The sequence below is a fragment of the Salarias fasciatus genome, chromosome 19 (genome assembly GCF_902148845.1).
Source record: "Salarias fasciatus chromosome 19, fSalaFa1.1, whole genome shotgun sequence".
NCBI classification, from domain to species: domain Eukaryota; kingdom Metazoa; phylum Chordata; class Actinopteri; order Blenniiformes; family Blenniidae; genus Salarias; species Salarias fasciatus.
Window position 1 is genome coordinate 17,839,110 of NC_043763.1, and position 25,679 is coordinate 17,864,788.

Genomic DNA, 25,679 nt, shown 5'->3' on the forward strand with positions numbered 1-25,679 from the left:
AATTAACAAGACGATGAGTCCACAGGAAGAAAAAAGTCTCTTGTAAACACACCGTCTCATTTGCTACAACATTTTATGTTAAAAATGTTTCTGTAGTCCAACACTGAGCATTGTTCAACTTTTGCAGGACATAACAAGGACAGGTATGCTCTTAACAAAATGAAACAAAATGGGAAGTGATGGTGCAGAAATGGAAAATGTTCTTCAACAAACGGCACAAAGTAGCTTTTCAAAAGATATTTTGACCAAGGTCATGCAGAGTGAAAATATCCTTACACCTTGAACACCTACATATTTTCACACGGGCAGATTTAATTGGTGGGTTATGTGTAACACAACTAAACATTACCACTGTTTTCAGCGACTAATTGTACCACATAGCGATGCTAGAGGATGGTGGTGTGTGCTGAATCCTTTTTCCAGGTACCACAGACTGTACTCGTCCAACTGCAGCGAAGCATAAGGAAGAAAAGCAAATCTGTAAACTCACTGCTCAGTCCCATGCATAATGTATCCAAACATATTCCGGTGCAGAGGTGCAAAATATGGGACTGGAGAATGGAAATTTACACAAACAGCTGCCACACCCAATTTATTTTGCTACAGCGGCACAGATCACATCTGAAATGTAACGTCTGGGGACAGCAGGTACAGTCGCAGCTCTGTTATCGAACACATGCAGAGAGAGAGAGACAGACTGAACCCGATGAGAGAGAGAGAGAGAGAGAGAGAGAGAGAGAGAGGCAGGCACTGATTCTTCATGAGTCATGCTGCCATTAATCTTCTGCTTAAGCAGACATCATCAAAATCTAACAGCTTCACACCCGCCCACCTCCTTTTCTTAGCTAAAAAGTTTAGGGGAATTTTGTTTGTTGGCCTCACCCACACCCCCGCCCCCCCCACCCACCACACATAGAAACACACACACACACACACACACACACACACACACACACAGACATGCACAGATGCACAGATGCCAGAAAAAAAAGCACAAAACTGGTCTTTTGCTGTGTGTGCATTCTCATTGCAAACAGAGGAACTGCTGTCGATGTGGTGTTCGTGTCCTAAAATAGCATTGCACCATTTGAACTGTGGGCTTTTGGCACGTATTTAAAGTCGCAGGTCTAAAACGACAGTTATATTTTGTGAGCTGAACACCTCAATACATTTTATTGTGGAAAACCACAATAAAATTAGTCTTGGTTTATCAACATTCTGAGTTTAGGTTTATCTTTATGAAGCTCTTATTGCAGAAATGATGTGATTTATGGAGCGCAGCATGGTGAAGCTCAGAATCACAAAACTGATTTCAAGCTTTTTTTGGCGAGCAGTTGATTAGGTGAGTTAACACCCCAATTACATCTGCCAACACCAAACCTAGACATATTTTCAAGAGCCGCACGATGCCTTTGTTTCTCATAGCTGATTAACCAATCTGTGTGATGGCTGACCTGCAAAGAGTGAACCCTGCCTTCACCCATCGTCACCTGGGATTAGCTCCTGAGTGGAAAAAGAAGGCGGACAGTTTCAGATTTGAAACTTTAAGCCAGAAATCATGGGTTCAAATACCAACTTTTCTGTGAGCAGTTTGCATGTTTTCTCAGTGTGTGTCTGCAGGTTTCCTCTGGCTGGTCGGCTTCCTCTCACAGTCCAGAAATGTGCATGTGAGGTTAAATGGTGGACATAAATTTCCCCCTAAGTGTGCTTGTTGTGTCTCGCTGTGTTTGACTTGTGATGGACAGGGCGCACCCTGCCCTCGCCCTCAGTCGATGGGATCGGCTGTAGAAGAGATGGACATGAAAGACATAAAAGCTTCCATCTGAGAGAGAAATGATCAATGTTACTTTGACCTCCGGTGCCACTGTGAGGACCCTGGGAGTTACTTATGTCCAGGACTTTTCCTTCAACTCTCACATAAAACAAGTCTACTGGACTGCTTCCTTTCTAAAATCAGGAACATAATAGATGATGAGAAATGCATCCATGCTTCTAGAAGATTGTAACTTTCTACTATCATGGTGTCTAATTAACTTATTAAAAAGTCTTCAATTGATTTACAGTGCTACAGTGAAAACACTGACATGAAGTAGCAGGAGAGATAATGTCACTCCAACATGAGCTTATAATGACTGAGTTTAACATACTTATTGCCGTTGATGCTCTCAACAGCCAGCTTAAACAATTCACATTTTTCATTATTTTTTTACTTTTACACCCAAACAGGAAATGCTTCTCAGCACCAAGAGAAAGTTTCCTTCAGCGTATCAATCCCACCGGTGCATCAGGAAGCAATAATCTCTGTGTGGAAAGTAGCCAAGAATAGAAGCCAGCTGATGGACGTGATGCATGAATCAGTTGACGGAGTGTTGCTTGTCTCAGTGGAAGGAAAGTTTCAGTTTGAAAACCTGTGGGATGGAAGCAGGAACTGTGCGCTTCCTAATGTAACGTTTACGCAACATACAATTATCGACAATGGAAGAGCAGAAATAACAAAAAAAAAACAAAAAAAAAACATGCCATTGTTCTGTAAACAGGTGTGAAGTCTATCAATTTATTAATCAAAATCAGTTTCAATTGGAAAAAAAGTGTTTTTCTTAAATACTGCAATTGAAATGAGATAATTTGTGATCCTGTATCTATAGAAGAGGCACTATTCCTGTCATTCTTATCGTGTCATCTTTAAACGTCACTTTCTGTTTAATAATTAAACTTTTTCTTAGGATCAGAATTAATCAAATGAAATCGCGATAATTTTTTCTTTTTCCAAGTGCACTGCATAATCTTTCCTTCTGTAGAGCACAGCCTGATTTGAGTTATGTGACCTATTTGCAGATGAATTAAAACGAACTGCCCTTGTGTGGTACGTGGCTTGATAAACTAAAAGTCACGGTACACGTGAAAATATCTGCGGCAGCTACACAAAGTGAAAACAAATGGACGTGAACTCTTGTTAAACACAGACCTGGAAATGTTCCTTCTCTTGAACACCTTGTTCACTGTGACCAAACAAACTGTGATAATACCAATCTACCTTCTGTACAACATCCAGGGGTTGTCTCTCTTGAGCCTCCGGCAAGTGTGTATCGTTGTCTTATCTTGCAACGCTTGCCCCTTTGCGGAGATTATATTTACTCTGTGCTGCCGTAAGCACCTTTCCTGACAGATTATATGAATTAAGGCCTTATTATGGGCTCTGGCCAGGAGCTGCATGTACCGGCGATTTGTAATAAGGGCAGCGCTGAGGTGAGTCAGCAGCGACTGGCCTGATTACAGCAGCTGGACCTCAGGAGTAAAACCCTTGGCTCATCCGCAGTAAACAAACACAGCGAGGGAGAGAAAGGACACCCCATTAGCCTCTTTGTACTCCGTGAGCATGCACAGTAAGGCAGCGCTCTCAACTCTGAATGATCAGCTCCAAAAAATTAATCAATAACAGAATCCATTATATGAAACAAAAAAACAAAACAACTTGTGTTGTGTGAAGAGAAAACACACAAGAGTCCATTTGGTTCATAGGAATTAGTCAACATTTTATATTTTTTTGTAGCAAAATGTTTTCACACAGAAACAGTTTTTTTTTTTTTCTTGTTTTTGACCTAGAACTTTAGGTGAGAGTCATGACTATGTCAAGTCAAGTACACACTTAAATTTATATTCTTAGTTAGCGAAATGGAAAGGGACGTTACATGTCAGTAGAAACGACAAGCTAAAAGGGTCGCGTCACTCAAGTTGCTGAAATACACATTCATCCATGAATCCTCGGAGGGAACTGCGAGTTTCTTTATGTCAGTCTGGAACGTGATCTTTCCTCCTTGACATGTACTGGATGGAATTTGAACTTTGAGGTTCAGACAAAGAGCATCGTGTATTTTGGCACCAGCTTCAGGAAAAAAAAGAGGTTCTTACAGTTGTGGTAGTTCAGGTAGTTACTGAACTTCATTGATTTCATTGGTCCTTTTTCAAACTAAACAGCTTTACCGCAAATTTTTTTTCTTCATATTCTTAACAATTAAACCAATGCACGAAATGTGCCCATTGTTACATTTCTAAAACATTGATTGATTCATTTTTTTCTAGTAAGTAAAGTCATTTATGAATTAACTCGATTGTGCAAATAAAGATTGCCGATTACAACTCATTTTTTGTTTTGTTTTGTTTTGTTTTGAACTTTCATATCTGGCCTCATGGTGGCAGTGGCTGACTGGTTAAATCATCAAAACGTAGATGCAACAGGTGTTTTGCGGCTGCAGGAGTTCTGCCAGAATTTTCAGATCCAGGGTGGACGGCATTGCCCTCTTGGCATGCGGTCACACAGCCTCAGGGGATTTGTGGCACAGCATTTGGCACGGCAGTTCCTTGGAGCGTGAGCTAATACCTTGCTTGAAGTCCCAAACAGACTTTAATGAATCCAACAAAACTTTGCAACACATCTCATGTCTTCAGTTCAAGAAAAAAAGAAAAGCAAAACTGTCGTTCGTCATTTCGGTAAGCCTTCCTGACAATGCGTGGCTGGCGTACCCACTGATGATGTGAATGGGAACATCTCATCTGCATCTACCAAAGAGTTCGACATTTCACAGGAAAATGCATATTTTTCGCTATTTGAGTGATTCGACCGATGTTCAGAGAAGCCATTCCTCCACTTCTTCCCTCTTGTAGTGGCACATAAAATCCCATTTCAGTAAGCTAACTAACAATGATCAATTTGGTACACCACAGTAAAGCACCTTCTCACTGTTTGCTTCACATGAAAACAAAAGTACTACTGAACAATTTTCCCCATCCCTCCCAATTACATTCTGACCCAGTTATTGTACAAAAAAAAAAATGCCAATATACAGAACGTTACACCTACTGTGGAGAAGAAAACAATAGTAGAAAACAAATGACAACCCCACATGTTGAAATGCAGCAGAGACCCACTTGATGTCGAAAAAGGCATTAAGATGTTGAAATGATTCAGTCGTTTGTTGGAAGGAATCTCAAAGTATGTCAACGCAATGTACAGTCCTGCATGAGAGAGAACGGTGATGGATGTTGTTTTTTCGTTGTTTTTTTTAACTTATTTTTTGATGGATCAATTCAAATAAAACCTTAACCAAGAGAAGATCTGTATCATGCAGTCTGGTGAAATATAATTTCAGAGTTTTCAGTGGTTTGGCCTCTTCCTGTTTTTCCATGTGACAACCTCTGAGCATGTTTTTGACCTTTATCAAGCTAATAGATGACAAATTCTTCCATTTAACCTGGCTAAATGAGTAATTGCCACGCTCTCTGTTTCTGTTTGTGTTTGTGTTGCCTGGAGAGAATCGCAGCCCAATAACACATCCTGCTGTGCACCGCTTTGGGCAACTGATTAGGTGATGAATTTCAAACATCATTCACGTCCAGCTACTGTAATATGTCCTGATAGCTTTCTGGGACCATACCCTGAGGCAAACACTCTGTTTACATGAATGGTCCTCTTCAGCCAACAGGGACCACTGTCACCAGTGCTAACCAATGGGGTGATTACCAAAGAAATGAAAAAGACATCTGTTTTTTTTTTTTTTTTTTTTCAGAGCAGGATTGTGACCTGAGCTGGAAACATACTAAATTTGACTGGTTTGAAACAACAGTCTTGTAGAGCATTCGTAAACAACGGAAGGACATTTCAGAGCAGTTTGTCATCCATCTGGGGCATCGGTTGTATCACCACTTGTTTTCGTCTGGAAATAACCTCATATGATTCATTACTTGAGGTAGAAATACAAGAGTTGCTTGTTGTGGGTACGTGTTTCTAATTTTTTGAGCATGAGTCTATACTAGTTCAAATCTTGAATCATTTTATCAGTTACAATTGGGCTGACCATATTTGGGACGATTGTTGAAAAGAGTTAGTTTCTGTTTGCCTGTGTGTGTTTTGATAGAAACGTGTTTCAGAGCGACGGCTCTTCCTACTGATGACTTGCCTCAAATAATAAATAGTAAAAATGATAATAAAAAAAATCCCAAATGAAAATAAAAATGACTTTGTCTTAGTTTTCTATCAGCTCCTCTGGACTTTCTATATACTGCTGCAGTAGTCGCTTTTCATGCCAAGGGTCCTCGGCATTGCCGTCCAGTCCACCACTATTGCGGCAAATCCCTTTGGCATCCAGTCCTTTTGATAAAGATGAAGTAAATCCACATTGAGTCTTTCATCTTTCTCTTCCCAGTTTTCATCAGATATATGGTCTCACTTGTCCCATAGATCAGAAATTATTCCATGTAGGCCTTGTCCTGGAGTGATTTTAAAATGGGAACATTTTTCAAAGACAGTCGTCAGAGTTGAGACCATGGCCAGGGATCTATTGATTTAAGCATCTTTAAGTATTCACATGGGTGACCGTCATGCAGGACCGAAAGGCAGCTCCCCTGTGGAACACCTCTTGTTCGACAATAGTTTGGTTTCTGATTGAGCTTTGTTGTCTGACCATGGACCTCGCCAACTGTGTGTACTCAAACTGTGCTCTCCATTACCCACTCGGAGCTCTCAAATGTGGGCTTCTCATCCTCACTGTCATCATACTGCAGCAGCATGCCGTTAACAGACATACTGCGCTTAGTCCAGATGTTGCTGATCCTGCGAGGGTAATTGCTGCGGCACTGTGCTGCCCCCACATGACCCATGTCGAACGAATGGCTCCTCTTGGGTTTGCCCTCCTGGGGCAACCCCAGAAGGCGTCCCAACATGGTCGTGGACTCTGCCCGCCCGAGTAGTGGTTCTTTGTCAGATGGTTTTGCCACAGCCACTGCCACTGTAGCACTGGTAGCTGTGGAGGGTCCAGAAGCTCCTGGGTGGTCCCTCGCCACTCCTCGCAGCTCCAGTGAGGTGAAAGCCCCTAAAAGATGGTCCAAGTTCGGTCGCGCTTTGGTGCCGTGCCTCCTGAACTTACTGCTGGGCAGGGTGCTGCACTCACTGCTCTGCATGCTGTACCGATCACCAGCGCCTCTCACCGTTTGGCTGTCCAGTGAGTTTGAGGAGGACGACGACGAAGATAGGCTGCTCTGGAGGGAGCCACACTTGAACTCGACCATTTCCTCACGCATCACGACGACTGTAGATTTGACCTGCGGCGGGGCGCCGTTGAATCGGTTCAGCCCACCGTTGGTCTGCGAGTATGTGTTGCTCATAGTGGGCAGTTTACTGGTTTGGATTCCGCTGGTCACTTTATAGCGAACCATCAAGATGATGATGAACACCAGCAGCGTGGCCACAATGATGCCCCCGATTACCAGGATCATGGTACCTCCCAAGAAGCCGCTGTGGAGGGATTGGCACTGTGGGTAGTCCTCCCGTGTGATGAACTGGATACAGCCAATGATGTTGGTGGCAGTGAGGGCGGTGGCTGTGTCATCCCAAATGGCCAAGACGCACAAGTCGTACTGCATCCCTGGGACAAGATTTGTAACCACAAAGGCTCTGCTGGTCATGGGAATCATCCTGAGAAAATAAACAGAAAGACAAAGCATTGCAATTACAAGTCACAGGAGTTCAAGACAAACCGAGAGAACTTCAATGTTAAATCAGTCTTGGATTCAGTTGGTTATGCTGAGGAAGATCAAAGAAATGGTCCAAATTAAGCATGCTAAGTAGCTATTTATATGCATGGAGTAATTCAGAAAGATGACTCCATTGCCCTCAGTATAACCCATTTGAAATGCATGAAGCAAACATTAATGAGATCAGCGTTGAATGGTTACTTTATGAAAATTATTTAGTCTGAACGTACACTTCCTGTACGTTCCATCTAACATGTACTATGTTGTTTCAAGTCAATCCGTGAATTTTTCTGGCTCTTTAACTATGACTAATGAACTAGTCTTCAAGCCTTTTGTAATAAAAGTAAATGTAGCAGTGAGTTCATGATACAGGAGGTGTTTCCAATGAGTGGGATGCTTTCTTTAACCATATGTTTGCTATTCAGATGGCATCTGTCAGAATCTCTTAGATCCTTCAACCAATCTACTTAGAATGGAGTCCAGAGAGATTTTTTAAACTGTACTTGTTCAAGACAAGTGCTCCACGAACTTAGTGGTAAACACAATTAGTTTGCGGTGTAGACCTACAAGGCAGAAGTCCCATTAAGCTACAAATTATAGTTAATCAACAGGCAATTTCTTAGAATAACCACGTCAAAACCTCAGCCATCTGTTTGAGAGGATCAATCTAATGAAAAAAAAAAAGTGGCTGCTGATGAAAAAAAAATCTGTGATATTAAACATTCCATATTCGAACAACATAGATATTATAGCAAACAGATGATCCCACTGATGTTTGAGAAAATAGTCCTTTATGAATATCAATATGTGCCACATATTACTGAATACTGCTCAGTAAAAAGGAGACTATGGCAAAAGCACCTCTTTTTAGTGAAAGATAATATTACTGATTCCCAACCCTTCTTCTCCCTCGAGGGGCATCTATTAATAGGTCAAGAAAGGAAGGAACGTGTGTTCTAAATGTGGTAAATGTCATGGAAAAAAGGTCCCTCTTGAACAGATGTGATGCATTTTTCAAAACAGTTTTTTGTCAGACAACCAGTACATTAGCATCAGATGAGACCCTCTCCCCTATCACAAAACTGTAATGGGGCTCAAGCTGTGGGTGACACATTAGCCAGTCGTCTGCTACCACGGTCAAGCAATCAATGAACAACTTCGATCTTGCAGTCTTTCCTATTAGATCAGGGTTAAGGAGAGCCCGGAGGGGTTTCGAGTAGCTGGCCTTTAAAATCCAAGCAAGGCATATGTACACAGCACATTTTTTTTTGTGCTTACAGACTTTCTGATCATTTGCTTTTTTTTTATTTATCCCAAAAACAGATAAAAAAACAAATACAATGCTCACATGTAATATTTAATAGCATGTTGTTTTAAAATCTCATTGATACTGGTTCACTTATCTATAAATAGATTTCTCAGTCACCCATCCATTGTTGGCTTGCTGTCCTCCTACACTGCACACATCCAGAGCTTTGATCCCTCTAAAGCGTCTCCACCACAGAGCAACAGTCAGCAGTGAGGCTACAGTTCATTATTCATCCTTAATTGCCTTTTTGCATAACCACGAAGAAGCTGTGTTTCCACATGCGTTCTTTAGCCACTCATACTATCTCTCTCCCGCCCCACGTGGCTCTGATTGATTTTTAATCGCGCCACTGCTTGAGTGCAGGCGTTGGAAAACTGTGTCGGCAGACGAGAGGTGCACAGTAGGTGCGCACGCATAAAGTCATACCAGTTGGAATTCAAAGACAGTAGTCAGTCTGTGTGTACGCATTTATCTATCCCGTCCAGCACCAAAAACAGCTTCTTCCATGCACCTAAATTGATTGCTTTTAGGACCATTTAATTGACTCTATAAAAGCAACATTTTACATGAAGTGGTGAAGAAGTCTTTAATATCATTAAATTGTGTAACTAGAACTAAAAGTTAACACTCGACTTTCAAGTTTTTGGCAACCAGCTGAGCGTGAAAGTGGCATTAAAACCAGAATATCAGCATAAAAGCAGCTACACTGACGATGAAAAAACTATTTGCCGAGAAAAGCAGCGTATGTTTGCAATGCCTTAAAGTGGCATTCAAAACAAATGTATATGTAAATGTAGATGTTGTTATCATAATGCTTCACTAACAAAAAAAGAAAGTATTTATTAGGGAAACATTTCTAGTTCTGAAGACTAACCACTGAAAAACAGAAATTTGACATTAGTCTGATTTTTGCTATTTTGTTGGAAATAAAGTGAATTCAGAAGGCAGTTTAGTAAAAATGCTGATGAATTTCCCCATGTCTATCACTGGGAGAAAAAGAAACTGATGCTCACAACATTCATATTGTTTTCTTTTCTTTGGCATGGAAAGCAGGCACAGAGTGTGAAAGCAAAAGGAATCAGATAAACAGCTTATTACTGAATGTGCTGAGATTGTGACGTGCATTAACGGAGCTTGGACAAAGCAATATCTTGCTTTGGTACTGTGAACAGTTTTAATATTGGACTCTTTTGCCATCCTGTGTTCAGCCAATTATTGTTCAATGAACAGCTTGTGCCAGGATGCAACACGAAGGCAAATAGTGTCAGAGTACTGCTCACAATAAATGAACACCATGTTAGGGGCGGAAAACACTCAGCAAACTAAATTTTAACTAAAAGCATGATGCAAATTTGTGCTGATATCCAGACCACCGATTGTTATATGAATTTGATCCCATAATTCCGTGAACATCCAGAGGAGGGCTAATTCCCAGCAGGGATTTGTTATTTTGAGTGCATTGAGCTCAATAAGCCTGAGGGGATACTTGGTAAAAAGAAAATTGTGATATATAACGCAAATGCAGTCTTAGGAGCTGTCAAATCAAGCATCAACTACAGACCCATCTTTAACGTCCCTAACTGATCTATCATACTCACTGTCTTCTGTACTGCCAACCAATTATCTCGGCTGAATGTTCCCTGCCTCCACTGTCTCCACCAACATCGGAAATTGATTTCACAAAGCTGAAAGATCTTCAGCTCCAGTCTCCAAGCTTTCACCTTATGGACTTGAGCAGCTTAAAAGGGATACATTAAAATGAGGGTCTATAATCCTTTTTCTTCTCGGATTTCTAATTAATGGTTCGGGGCAAGGATTTTACTGTGGTTGTTACTTTTCCTGAAGAAAAAAAAAGAGTGAAACGCCAATTGACAATTTGAAGGAAAAGAAAATACAGAGGATTAGAAAATATGAATGACGATCTTGGAGTAACACTTCAAAAGAAATTGACTGTCTTAAGCACTCACCCAGCAAAAAATTAGCAACTGACTAAAGCGAATGGGCTGCAAGCATTTTGACATTGAATATTACACCAGGTTTAATCTTTCCGTTTCACTGGGAAAGCTTTTGCTTATACTCGTAATAGAATGTCATCATTCACTCTTACCTGTAAATGAGGACTTCATCCTCGGAACAATTGTACTGCAGCTGGTACATTTTGACCTTTGGAGTTGATTTGTTAACCGTCCACTTGACCAGAGCAGAGACAGCAGTCACTTCTGATACGGACACCACCTTTTCTGGGAGAGGTTTCGGCTCCCCCTTGCTGATCTTGGTTGAGCTCGTTATATCCGAAAGGCCCGACTTGGACTGTGTGGTGCGGTTGGTGCCGTTACTCAGATGGGGGAGTTGAATGATTGATAGCTCGATGGAGGCAGTAGATTCCCCTGCAGCATTAGCAGCTATACAAGTAAAAATACCATAGTCCTTGGACGTGGTGATCGTTAGATCCAGTGTGCCATTTTCATACACAGTGGCCCGGGAGGAGTTGCTAATCAAACGGTCGTCAGGAGCAACCCAGTGCACCGTCGGCATTGGATCACCGACAGCTTTGCAGCGCAAGCTGGCCGTTTGACCCTCTAGAACGAGCAACTTGTGGGTGTGCTGTGTGATCAAAGGGGGCTCACAGACAAACTCCTCCTCACGAACAGACCAAAAGTAGCGTCCCTTTAAGCTGGGAGGAGAAGCACAGGTTTCCATATCGTCCTCTCGCTCCAGCCTTCGTAGCCACAGCACCTCGCAGTTGCAGTGCAACGGGTTTCCACCGAAGCTCAGAGAGAGCGGAGGTACGTAAGGGGTGCTCATCACCATGCTGCTCTGAGAGCGTCCAAAGATGGGATCCGGTGGTAGCTTCTGCAGACGGTTGGAGGTGAGGTCCAGGCGAGCAAGTTTTTCCAAATCAGTAAAAGTCCCTTCGGCAATGAAGGAGATGAGATTATGATCCAGACTCATCTGATGGAGGTTGACCATCTTTCTGATGGCTTCCCAAGGCACACTGCGCAAGTTGTTGTATGACAAATCCAGGTCCTCCAGTGTCAGTAACAAGTCCTCAAAGGCTGTTTTTGAGATGCGACTCAGCTGATTGTTGTTAAGGATTAGGTGCTGTAGGTTGACCAGTCCTCGGAGGTCGTCTGGTCCCAGTTCGGTCAACCTGTTGCTGTCCAGATGCAGGGATCTCAAAGTCTCCAGGTCAAGGAAGGAGAAAGGCTGGATGGCGCTGATGGTGTTGCGGGACAAAGTGAGATCTACCAGACCGGTCATGTTGGCAAAGTCCTGAGTGGTGATCTTGAGGATGAAATTGCCGCCAAGCCGGAGCTCTACAGTTCGCCGGTCAATGTCCGGTGGCACGAACAGCAGGCCTTTGGAGGGGCAGAGGGTCCCCAGAGACTCTGAGAGATTCTGGCAGACACAATATTTGGGACATGCATGGACCATCGTAACTGCGGTTCCCAGGAGCAGGAGACTGATGACCACTTTGTCCATGTTAGTTCATGCAAAGGGGACCTGCAAAAACAGAAGAAAACAACATATCAGTTAAAAATTGATGAATTTAGTTGAGATCTAACACTTCTGTTTGCATTAGTGTCTGTGAGTCATAATCGTGTCAAGTGTTTGATGTCAGTGTATACAGATACCACGCTATCCAGGTCAATTCAATTGGGGTCCCTGGACTGTATAGCTCTAAACTGCTTACTTGATGAGAGAATCTTATTATCATCCTTGAGGATCTTTCACATTAATATTCTCCATTATAACCTTCATATGCATGTACTTTGCAATGCAAAGAAGGTGGGAGAAATCACATGAGGATTGTCTGAATGAAGCTCAGGATTAAGCAGCACTAAGAAGCTATTTTTAATGACGCACATGCTTATAAGCTGCACAGATATACTGACATGCAAGCAGTGGAAAATAGCTCCATAGCGAGGCATGTGTTCACATTAAGCAGCTATTTTGTTCTTCCCTGTCAATAGAAGTGTGAGCAAGTAGCTGGATCAAGCCCCTCACGCTCCGTTTACTGCACACACTGGAACAATATTTTCTTCTTCAGTCTTTGAATGTCTTCATCTCTTTGTCAGTTTTGCAACATGTTGCCAACGTGTGTGCAGCATTTTGGCAAAAAAGATAATAGGACAAGGGATATTTCTCATGCTGCAGGTGTTGGACATCAGCGGACTTTGCTGACAAGATCAGCACGCCTCTGTGAGCGTCTTAACAGCCCTCACACCTGGCTGACTCCCCCGAATGGATGGCCACACTCGGCTTCATTCAGTGAGCTTTTAATTCCCCCAGACATTTGTATCATTAATTCCTAATACACTCAAACTCTGAAAAAAATCAATTTCAATCATCTTTCTTTTTCCATTCTTTTTTTTTTTTTTTTTTTTTTGGTCTCACGATGAGTAGTTTCCATTAATGGAAATCTCTTCTTTGCCCTCTGCTTGGTTCTTTTTGATCCACGTGGGGGTTCTTACAATGGCCTCCTCTTAACCACATGCTTGTGCCATCCCTCATTACTATTCATAAGTATGTGAGATGCAAGTCACAGCTTGAGGACTTATCTTTGCCAGCCCTGCAGCACCCCGACATGTGAACACTCTGCTTTTCAATAACTCATAATGACAAGTGCTAAAGTGAATGAATAACCTCTCCTTCTCCGAAGCAGCTTGTTAGCTGTTTGTGAAGTGTTTCTGCTTGTGCTCTGCGTGTTATGTGGGGATAATTAGAATAAAATTACAGGTAGGAAAACACAGCAGCGATTCATAGGGAGTTTGAAACAATTATTAACACCTAAGAGATTATTAAAAACAGTGGAAACCATGGGGGTTCTACCAACATCCACAGAAATGCTTAACACACCTGAGTTGAACATACACGTATTTTACCACACAGACCACAATGAATCAAAAATTAGAAAAAAAAAAACCGATTACAATAATTAAAAGGCAGCATGTGACGGATAAGTCATATTATGAATTTTAAGTATTGTGGAGAAGGATGAACAGAAGTATGGCAGAATATGAGAACCCACTCAATACTGTAAACCAATATGAGTCAATATGAGCTGACGAGAGCCCTTTTCCCAGTTTCACCTCCAAGACTTTCAATATCTCCAACTTCAATAAGCTCAATGTTATTCTACAAAATTCCTAAACACTGTAAATCTTTTTATATAGTATTTACGAGCTTCTCCATAAGGCAGAAAACCCACACTGACTCGGCTGACTGACTCCATATGTAAATCGGGGCACGGATCAACAGTTGGCTCGTATTAACAACGACACCCTGAAGGCCACGTTATGTTCCTGACCGAAGAGAGACAGTGTCATAACAAACAAAACAGTGTTTCCATTTAAAGATCGCTGTTTACAGAAAAATGATGGTAAAGACAGGAAATACATATGGGACTGGATGTGTCACAATACACACATTATTAACTTTATTCTACAGATGCTACTCCACAGGTTAAAGCAGCCGAGCAGCACGGTTCTTAGTCAAGAACACTGTTGGCCATTAAAGCAAAAGGTTATGTTCAACACAGTTTTTACACTGATTTTCATCCATGTGTGGCACGAAAACAGTTTTATTTATTATTACTTAAAAAAATGTATTTGTAACTCACAGCGAAAGTGATTGAGAGACATTCAGGCATTCGATTTGAGTTCAAGTGGCAATACATGTTCTGCACTAAGCTAAAAAAAATAATTCAAATGCATTTGCTCAAGTGATAACAAGTATTTAGAATGAAAAGAAAATGTACAATGTACATGTACATCTTATAACATTGTGTCTGTCATTTTAAAAGCTGGAGATTGAATAATTTCTCATTACCTGACTTAAGAAGTTGACGCTAAAGTTTTTCTTATCATGATTACTGCCAACAAAAAATATAGTTCATTCTTCTGGCGTTAAACAAACAGCTGGAAAAAATGTAAAATCTCGTCGCTATAATTTGAATGAAAATCAACACTGGGGACAATTGCATGAAACTCTATGCAAAAGATTTTATTTCATCCAAATGCTTGCCGACTTGATGCATACTCTTCTGGTCTCCTTAAGCACTCCAATGCTAATCCCCACAAGGCCTCACAGCAAAAGCTGTCAGCGGTGACAGACGGTTTTTCTCAAAGACTCATTTGAATGGATGGCATCTCGAAACGGAAAGCTCTGAAAACCAACAGAAGCTGCCTTATTTATTTTCGTCAGATCTTCTCCCCTGCTGCAAAAGAGACAATTGCGGTTGGCGAGCAATTCACAAACTACTGACCTGCAAAAAACTGGAGAACTGATTGGATGCAGCTTTATTTTACTTCCTTTATTTTATTCCATTTTCATTTTCCTTGAGGCGCAGCAGAAAATTTCAATAAGGCTCCCAATCTCCAGGTTTTCCATGGAGGAATGTTGCATTTGTAGAGAATGAGGAGCAGATGTGACCTTTCAATGGAAAAAGGAGTTTCAGTAACTGGGATGAGGACTATAGACAATGTGTAAGGCCCACAGTAATTTACTCATGGCCTTTACAAGGCACCACGGCCATCTACATTTCAGTGTGTGGAACAGCGTGGAACTATCAACTGCCATGCATTTTCCGCTGTATATCATAATGGTGCTGACAAATCCAGCTGCCTCTGGCTTCTGGCTTGATCACATTACCTGACCTCAGGAAGGCAGGAGGAGTTCTAAACAACTTCATTTTGAGTGTGGTCATGGTGTTTTTAATTCAGAACTGGTTTATTCCAAATGAAGTAATAATTCCAATTACATTTATGAGCTTTGTGTTTAAATTAGAAAAACAAAGAGGATGCAAAGCGTTGTGATTGGACAAGGGACGGACGTGATGTACTTAAAGATAAAAATATTGATGTTATAGCTTTAAAAATGCCAGCATTGCTATGCACCGTTTTTTTCTGAAGCTCCTGTTAAATAAATCGTCTCCGTACGAGTCGAACCCAGGCGCCAACCTCCAATTGTGAAAAATTAATCCAATGCGGAAGAGCAGAAAAGTTATAATTCCATGGATATTCCAGCAGGAGGCGATCATGTTGGTTTCAAAAAGAGATCGGGTCTCATTGGAACCCATTCAAAAATGCCACATTTCAGAGTGCAAATAAAGGTATAAAGCGCCCAGTTTCAGAACACGTTCTGGTCTCTATCACTAGTTTCCATCGCGATGTTGACTCGACCACACTCTGATTTTGATATAAATCATCTTTTGATTTTATATTATGAGTTAAAGTTTTGTATAAATCACCCTATCACAGTGCTTTACAGATTGCACATTTTACAGCTAATCGGCTGTTATTGGCCGTTGGAGCCGACCCATATTAGTCTATTTAACTGTTCTCTTTGGGCGCTGCGCCTGATGTTTCAGCACGCTGTATTATTCCTCCCTCTCGGGTCTTTACATGTTGTATGCCATGTATGGATGCATGTTTTATGTTTTATACTTCGTTGCAACACTAATTGCCCCATGGAGACAAAAACTGAACTTCATAGATTTACATTGAAGTATAATGTCTTCTTTCTCGATTTTGGCAGCATCTCCATGTTGCTTGTTTTGTACCTCAAAAGTATTTGAAGTACCTTAAAATACTTGATAGTTAAAGATATATTCCAAGGTTTTTTCTCTCCTTTCCACAAACGGTACTCAGTACTAATACAGAGTCATTTAATACGTGATTGTGGGTTTCATCTAAGATTACATGTGTAACTCACACCTCCCCTCATGCCTTTTGTCTATCTTGGCAGCTCCTGGCTAGACAGTCAGATCTGGCTAATCTGTGATTGGTGCGAAAGTGTCGTTCACGCACTTCAATGGAACCCAAGTAATACAAGCTTTTACGTGGCACAGAGAGCCGCTGGAGTTCCTTGATTTCAGCGCCACAGATCAGTCATCGCAGCACTCCATTCCCTTCTCCTGAGTCTGAAGTAGACGGCAGCAAGGAGAAACTCGAGCTGACACTGATCAATTATATTCATTCGTTTCCTGAAAAGGAACATGTATTTATGGAGCTGATTTCCTGTCAGTGGGAACAAAGCAGACAGCCGTCTTATTGACTGCTGATGGACATTGATTGTACGAGTCGAGCTGTGACTTTGTGAGTTTTGCAGGTTGTGGGTCTGAGCTGGCGTGAAGACTGAAGGTACTAGGCTGAAAATCAAACCACACACACACACACATACATATCATGACAGGAAATCTCGCTGAAAATTACATTGATTTTGTATGAATGGTGTTTCAAGTTCATTGGGCATCGAGGGAAAATGTTGATTTACTTTGAGAGGAGAAGGAGAAGCTGGTCTATGTCTTCATTGAACATTAAGCTTAGCTTGGTGTATCATGGGAAAGATGCCAAAAGACACTTTTAAATCTTTAAAACTAAGTTTACATTTAAGAATCCAGCTCTAATCCATAATCTATGGAGTAAGTTGTCATAAAACAGATACATTATTAGTTATTATATTATTATATATATTTTTTTTCGTTCTGACTTGACCGACTTCCTCTGATTATAGGAGTTTTTCTGTTCCATCCACTGGAGACCAACAAAACCATTTTCTCCCAGACAACATGTCACATCAGCTCTCAAAGAAATCTGAGTTTAGAATGTGGAAACACAACATCAAGTCTGGCGAAGGCATAGTGTGAATTTGTCATAAACAAGGTGTGTTTTGTGAGTGGGAGTTTGTCGTACAAGGGTAACCTTGTCGAGTGAACATGTCTTCACAGCTGCGTTGCCATCTGCTAGACAAAAAACCAAGCGTACCATAGACTGAGCAGACCCTGAGTGAGAGGACCGTCATTCTCATACCACTTTTTTTTTTTTTCTTGGCACCAACTAAAACCTCAAAACTTTAATGTGTAACACTCCCCGTTGTGTCTATGCTCTACGAATTTCTTCTCGCTGCAGTTTGTTTCCACTGAGAACCCCCCCCCAGAAACACAATTCTTTTGTAGTTTTGTCCTTTTTGCCTCAGCTGTCAGCCATCTGATGCTTTACGGCTGTCTTTTCAACAACACACAGTGAGCCCACCAAACAGAGCTGGACTCAGGAGCATTGCTCTTTCTTCACTTTTTTTTTTTTTTTTTTTTTTTTTTTTGCTCCTCTTTGATAAAATGTGTCACGAGATGACAGCTCAGTAAACCGGAGCTCGCCGTGAACAACACACCCATGTCATGCCGAATCAGTGGCGGAAGTTTGGACGACAGCTCTTCCCTCCGCTGTTGTTTTGGCTCCGCCTTCATGTGTAAAGTCGCAGCTCGCAGCTGAAAAACGACACTAATGACTCTTCTTCCTCCTCACATGTGAATCACGCACAGTTTGGTGGAATTGCATTTAAAAGCAAACGGAAGTGGAAAATTGCTCGCCGGGGTTTTGCAGGCTGAATCTCACCGACGAAGAAGAATCTTGACAAAAGATGAAGATTATCGGAGCGGAAAATGGAGGCGGCACACGTTGGCTGGAGCCTCCTTTGGATCGTAACCAAACTAATCTTTGTGTTCAGTCAAACATACACGAGTAAAAGTTGAACAGAAATGTCTGTATGTGTGAAATACGAGGAGACTAACTGAGTGGTTCTACCTTCGTCGAGACGGGCCACGACTGAGAATCACATCGAACTCAGACTCCGCTCACCTCTAAAGATGAGCCTTTTAGGAAAACCTCTTGAAAATCAGTGCAGACATTTTTCAGCTTTGATCAAACATGGCTTCTCTGTGCTCTTCTATTAAAGATGAATAAAGCTAAAGGTTATCTTTTTTTATTATTATCTTTGTCTATGCAAACTTCCTACAAGATCACACATTTTTAGGAAAATCTCACGGTGAAATATGTTGAAAAATAACGCTAAATAAAAAAAAAAAAAACATGTTGGAGCTACTACGACAGTCAAATAATTACTTTTCTATTCAAGCGAGACCAAACCAAGCTACACTGTGCTCATGGCAAGAGACCTGTGCCACACTGAACCAGTCCAGGTCATTTAAACTTTATAATGGCAAAAAAATCAAGTAAAGTAAGTCCAATCCACTTTCTGCATGTTCGTAACTGATTACTATTATTACTAACACAATTGGGATTATTAAATTAAGCTTGCATTGCTACGGCGCTACAGAGTTCCTGTTGTCTCCCTTACCTGTTGACTTTCATCTGAATTTCATTTTTAAAGCAACTTCATATTACATTAACTTCAGGATTCCAGCTGCTCAGCTGTCAGTTTCTTGTTGATTTATATTACACAGTAACAGATATGTGCCAAATTAACACTCTTAAGTTCCAATGCTGTCAAAATTCGTACAGAAGGGCCTTTCAGATTTAACCTGCAATTGATCCACCAACCATTTGGAGTCAATTTGAGTCTCCACATAACAAAGAAAGACCCAACCTGCTTCATCTTAAGTAAGCCTGAGCCCAGAAAGGGTGACAGCACTTGTGAATTTTGACTATATGGAATTTCTTTTTTTGCACGGTCCAGTTTCAACTTGGATTTATGAATGAAGTGACAAACTATGTTCACAGAAAAGCGTTTGTGCGTCTGTGCTGGGAATTCCATTCCATAAATGTTTCTGTCTTTGATTCAGGACTGCCTGAGGGCCTGAAGATCACAGGCTTCCTATATTGGTTTTCAGCCTCGTCCATCCAGACTCTCTTTTATCAATATTCTGTCTCACAGATGACGAAATCTACATGTTCCTTGTGACATTGCATTGAGAGACTGAATTCTTGAATTGCTGGATGGTGTTGAAATTCTCTCATGAAAGCCTCTCTGTGATGATTTCTTTATAGCCGGTCATGTTGCTGATCTGCTGCCAATTATCTAAACTAGTTGTGAGCCGTTTCTTCAATATTCCAGCTTTTCTGGCCTTTTGTTTCCTTTTCTCAACATCACTGAGGCATGCTGCTGAGATCAATAGCAGAATGACATACATTTCAGGAATCTGAAAAAAAAATCCTCAGTGATGTTTTTTTTTGGTTTGTTTTATTTCAATCAAATATACATTTGCTCAAAAAGACTCATTTCCATTCACTTGTGATGTAATTTCCTGTATTTTTTTGCTTTTTAATTTATGTGTTTAACAACCTGATGTAAGATAAAACCCGACAGGCATAATTGCTGTTATTATAATTAAACACTTATTACCCAATTTTTTTTAAATTAGCAAAATTTCACACTTCAATTATGTCTCCCAGTACTGTTTATGTTTCCAACTCTAAGAGTGATGAAATACAATTTGCACATGAGAATTTAGAGAAGAAACGGCTGCAGAATCAACATTCCACTGGATTCTTATGTTGTGTAACCTCGTTTTGTTTTCAATCTGGATCACCGACAGACAGTGGATGTGTGTAGGTGAGACACCACCGTCTTTAAACCTTTTGAAATTATTCATCTGCCTCTCTTTCCATCGGTTTCTTTGTCTTTTAATATAGACAATCCTTCATTTAATTTTGTGCACGGTCCGTGTGTGACGTAATCTGACTGAAAGACCCAAAACACTGGCTTTATTTAAGTATCAAAGAAACAAAAAAAACAATAGATCATTTGTTTCCCACAAGACATGTGAAAAGTAAACAATCAGCCCCGAGTTTGATGGTAAATACGATTTGTCTGGGCGAGTCTGATAGCCTCTGCATCGCCCTGTCTGCAGTCGTGATATGGCTGAGTGGGACTGAGCAGGATGCGGCTGAATGTGTGTGTCTGCACTCTTAACAAGAGAAACTGGAGGAAATGGGTCTATTCTTTGTGGAGGTGAAGCCACACTTCTAATGGAGAAGCTGAACTTTGACTGTGACTCAGACCTGCAGGATGGTTTTTGTTCTCTTCCCTCAAGGCACCGCTAAAACTCTGAAATACTGTTTGTCCATATCAGCTGTCAGCTGAAAGCGAGGTGTCAAAAGGAGTCAGGGAGTTAGCTTCGCCTTCAAAGGCTGAATGTTTATACTGAAAATGACTTTACAGTGAAATAAGCTGTTAGCTGTTCATGTTTTTTTTTTGTGTACCCACAAATGTAAAGGCACTTAGCTTAACTTTAAAAGCTGCCAAAACTGGCCTTTAGTGCATCAGGATGAAATAACATCAGATTTTGACAGTGTAGACAGTTTACCAACACAAATCTTTCTGGCCTCTGTTATAGAAGCACGAATGAACCACCAAAGTCATCAAAAAAAAAAAAAAAAAAAAAAAAAAAAACCTCTTCAGTTTACTTTCCTTCTTGGGCTCAGTGCATACGTGCTTCTGACGAGAGGAAGCTGACGCAGCGTCACATGCATGCTGATTAATCGCGCCGCACCTCACAGACCCTGCTTGGCATTTGACAAAGTCCTCCCCGTGCACATAAATGAACGCCGGCGGCGCAAGAGAGGGGTGCCGTCTCCACATCCATAAACAGCAACAAATTAATTGATGCGGCTTGAGGGCCTGGAATCTTTCTGTTTTCCTAAAATCACATTTTATGACCTAATTAACCCTTATCGAATCCATCTTTGCCCATTTATCTCGGTAGTTTTCCTTGCTTACTGCCATCTCCCATTTTTCCTGTTTGTGTTGTGCTAAAATTTTGCATTTATGTCTCAGTGTTTTTAAAGTTAGACGAGTGATTCAGGCGATGGAGTTGACCTTCAAACGAAGAACAACGATTGAAAGCAAAATGTTAAATTTTAAGAGAAGTTATGATGCATGAGTCGACAAAATCCGAAGGTTAATGGCAAAAATAAAAAAAAAAAAAAAAAAAAAGCTGGTACAAAACGCATGGCTGTGAGTCAGCCGAGGTAACGACGGATCGGGTTCACAGTGAAACGCTCCGAGCGTCCTGCAGCAGTGGGATGTGCCAGAAGCACGGCTGAGCATGGCGGCGCACGCTGCAGATGGAGTTTCAGGCTTTGACAGGGTTTCATTTTCTCCTCAACCACAGCCACCTGGAGGTTGTCGCACAACTCCGGACAGCTAAAGTCACTCCTGTGAGGTGGAGGGATTATCCAGCGGGTCTGAAATCACAGCTGGTCATAAACACTTTGTTATTTGTAATCACTTCTTGCATGCGTTGCCCACTGACAGCACACTCGAACGTGTGGAGTTATCGCTGTTGAGACAAATGGGCCATAATCTCTTGGAACTGATGACGGGCAGAATGAAACGCTTGCCAGATCCTTCGAAGACTGCAACGGTGGAGTGGCAGCAAAATGAGGAAGAAATCCAAAATCTACATGTTGGCAGTCTGACAAACACACCGAAACTTTCAGGTTACAGTAATATGCAACAAACTAATGATCTGACTGGTATGAATACACATAATCTTCTGAAACTCCTGCTATTATGATCAGAAAGAAGACAATACTTCATTCACTTATTGAAGTAGAACATGCAAAGTGACCCTGTAATTTCTGGTGACTGAAAAACTTCTTCCAGGTGCAAAGCATAGCGTCCATCGAGTTTCTTGGAACAAATTCTAGCATTTTATCACTGATCCTGAAAAGCCATCAGTTGGTTGAGATTTTAGGTCGATGATTTTACATAAAAAAGGTCATTAAGGATTCTGAGCTAAATTCCTTTGTATGAGAATTTAATCAAAGCCATGTCTAAGCTCTCAAGTAATTAGTAAATTCCTCCATGAATAAATGACTCTGCAGCGGTGAATAAGTGTTCCGTCAGTGATTTTATTATTTAATCTTGAACGGAGGAAAAAAAAATGAAATAAACCTGAGGAATGGGTCAGTTTGTGGAGCACCTTGGACAGCACACACACACGCACACACACACACACACACACACACACACACACACACACACACACACGCACACACACACACACACAGTGAGACTGTATACATTCCAATGGTGAATCCACTCCTGCATCCATCACTTGACGCCTCCTTTACCTTTCCAGGGAAGTCACAGGTTCCGCTCCGTGTCAGAACTAAATGGCTAAAAGACAAGTCATTGCTCACGCCTTCCGTTGATCTCTTTATCCAGACGGAGATGGAGAATCTCACTTGTGCCACTTATTCATTTCATATTTAGTTGGCTCACTGCCCAGCACATTACATCGTTCCTGACCGCTGAACTTTCCGGCCAGATATCCTGAACCTTTCAAGCATGAGATGGAGCAAAGGGTGAGGAATGCAGGTCAAAGATTCTTAGCGCGTGTGTGTGTTCACTGTATGTGTCTGTTTGATCTTACAAGGAAAATTGAGATTCAGAAACAGAAGCAGCCCCGAGGATGAGGCACGATCGCATATCGAGAGAGTTGATCTGGCAGGTCGTGGTACATTTTATGGTGATTTCACTCACAATGAATGAAAAGTCAAAGGGAAAAAAACAACTGCGTGTTTCCAAAACTCCGCTGAATCTGATTCATTTATTGAAAGAAATTCAGTGAAAACATAAGAAGACGGCAGTTTTTTTCAGAAATGTTCTGTATATATGACTTGAAATCAAAATGAAATCAAAATGAAATCAATCTGACAAAGATATTCGCTATTAGGTAACGAAACATACTTTTTCCAGATATAAGCACAAAAAACAGTAGTTGGCACTAAAGACATGCTGTTCAATTGCTCACGGAATAAACAATGCAATTGGCTGTCATTGACAAGGTTTTCAATCTGCTGGACAGAGATGTACTTTTCCTCCTTTCTACTGAAAAATGGATGAGAAATAGATGACATGGTATCTCTATACATATGTCGCACATTCATTAGATGCCTTTAAAGGTGCTGTAGGCAGGATTCGGCATCTCCGCCATCTTGCTGAGGGTTACCTAAGCAAGATGGCGATTTGACCCATCTAAGATGGCGATTTGAAACCCAGCACAGCCAATCCTGTCCTGTTTTCTCTGACATCACGCCCTTACGCGAGTTAAGCCCCTCCCACAAAAATGTGCTAACGAACACCCCTCGACCAATCACGGTTAGAGCCTCAGGGGCTCTTCTGATTGGTCAAAGATACCTGGAGCTGTCGAGATTCCTTTTCAGCTCAGAACAGAGACAGATGGAAACCCTGTGCCCTCGTGGTAGTGCAGTTATGCTACACTCCTAAAGGATTATCAATGGATACTCTAACATTTAATCCAAAGAAAACACAGAAAAATTTGCACTGACTAGCAAAATCCTGCCTACAGCACCTTTAACATTATTTTCATTTTCACTATTGGACACTTTTTTTTTATCACATGAACAAACCAAAACCAAACACTAACATCATCCCAAAAGCAAAACAGATTTTGCAATACAGCTAACTTTCAATTGAAATAAGTGTGTCAATCTAATAGAAGATGCACTTTGTGAGTTTGATTTCAAAAGACCTAGAAAATTGCATATGTAATCATTTAAATAGGATGTTACAGCACTGAATATGATGTGGTATGTGTACAGAACTAGCATTCTTTCTTTAAAAAAATGCAAATAGATTTCACTTAGGTAGCAGTCCCCAAAGCACCTTATTCACCAATAAACAGGTGAGGAAATCACAGGTGAGACATGGAACCCCGAAGCCCCAATCCTTAGAAAAACAAAGAATCCATCATATTTTTCTACTCTGACTAGTAAAGTCATGATCAATCATTGGCCCATATTCCCCTATGAGACCTGACACACAGATGATTACAGCAGTTAAGTATCTCCAGCTCCTTCCCCAGAGGTACATTTGGAATTAATTGCAGGATGACAAATAATGTTAAATTCAACCCAAGTGCCCTTCGGTCAAACAGAAAATGAAGCGAGTGGATAACGTGCAGCAGGGGAGAGATTTCCATTAAGAAGGGGGGCGCACGCTATTCAACAAAGTAGGCCTGGGAGTCAGATAATATTTATACAGATGTTACCATTATTCGTCCACTGAAATAAGCAATTAATTTCAAAATCTCCTGGAAAGAAAGATTCTTTCCCGAGATAAAGCAAAACCAGCAGCTGGGATTATCTGTTCACAATCGGGACCTGAAGCACTGAGCGAGATTGAGCTGTTCTGGCTCGACGGGAGTTCCAGGAAGTGGAAGCAGTATCTGGATGATCTGGACTTTCCCGAGGCATCGTCAAAGTCTCTGTTGTTCTACCAACAAACTTCAGCGATAGACTGAAGAGCTGTGGTTTCATTAAGCGATACCAGTTAAAGTGTGACTCTCATGGTGGATGTATAAAACTTCGATTTTGGCCAAACTGAGATGACACGAAGCAAGATTACAATCATGGAAGAAAAAGGTTACATTATAAATATGAGGGGATTTGGTCAAATGGATGTTTTAGCTGTTTGTAGAAGCCAAAGTCTCTAGTGCACCAATTATGGATTTAAAAATATCACCCGTGATTAAAAAAAAAAAAAAAAATCAAACAGGTGCGTATTGTATACGTCTCCATTTAATTATTTTTAATGACAATTCCGGTAAATCTTTGGTCTTTTGAGTGGAAATATCATCTTCAGTGTTCAGTGACTTCTTAAAGCGACACTAAGGAACTGTTCAACTTTAATAAAACATTTTAATATCTTTTGTGGTGATACATCGACTTACAACTAGTTGAATGACCCCTCCGTCACGGGCTGAGGGCATCAGCATTGCTTTCACTTGGACTAAGCAGCTGTGAGGAGGGTGGTAGGAACCCTGCACACTAAAAAACTCCAAATGTGCGGACTGCTTTACGGCACGCTGTGTGTCACCAAGATGGCGGAGTAGAGGCTGGGCTGCTCACAACTCTCCCTGTTGAATCCTCGATCAATGCCATATTAATACTATTTAAAGACCTCTAAGCGCTGCTCTACTCCACGGATTTTGTATATTTGCTTCTGCTAATCAGTATGCCAGCGAAAAAAGGAGCACAACCTAAAGAAACTGAAAGTCCAGCTGCCGTAAACG

General features: G+C 41.2%; 1 protein-coding gene across 1 annotated transcript in view; it reads right to left on the reverse strand.

The window, feature by feature from the left end:
- Window positions 1-6,264: 6,264 nt before the first annotated feature.
- Window positions 6,265-25,679, reverse strand: part of LOC115406571 (leucine-rich repeat and fibronectin type-III domain-containing protein 2) — a 59,819-nt gene continuing 40,404 nt past the window's right edge. The window contains exons 3-4 of the mRNA XM_030116685.1: window positions 10,944-12,340; window positions 6,265-7,468 (exon numbers count right to left, since the gene is read on the reverse strand). Coding sequence (XP_029972545.1) covers window positions 6,484-7,468; window positions 10,944-12,319 — 2,361 coding nt within the window. The 5' untranslated portion in view covers window positions 12,320-12,340 and the 3' untranslated portion in view covers window positions 6,265-6,483. The remainder of the gene's footprint in view (window positions 7,469-10,943; window positions 12,341-25,679) is intronic.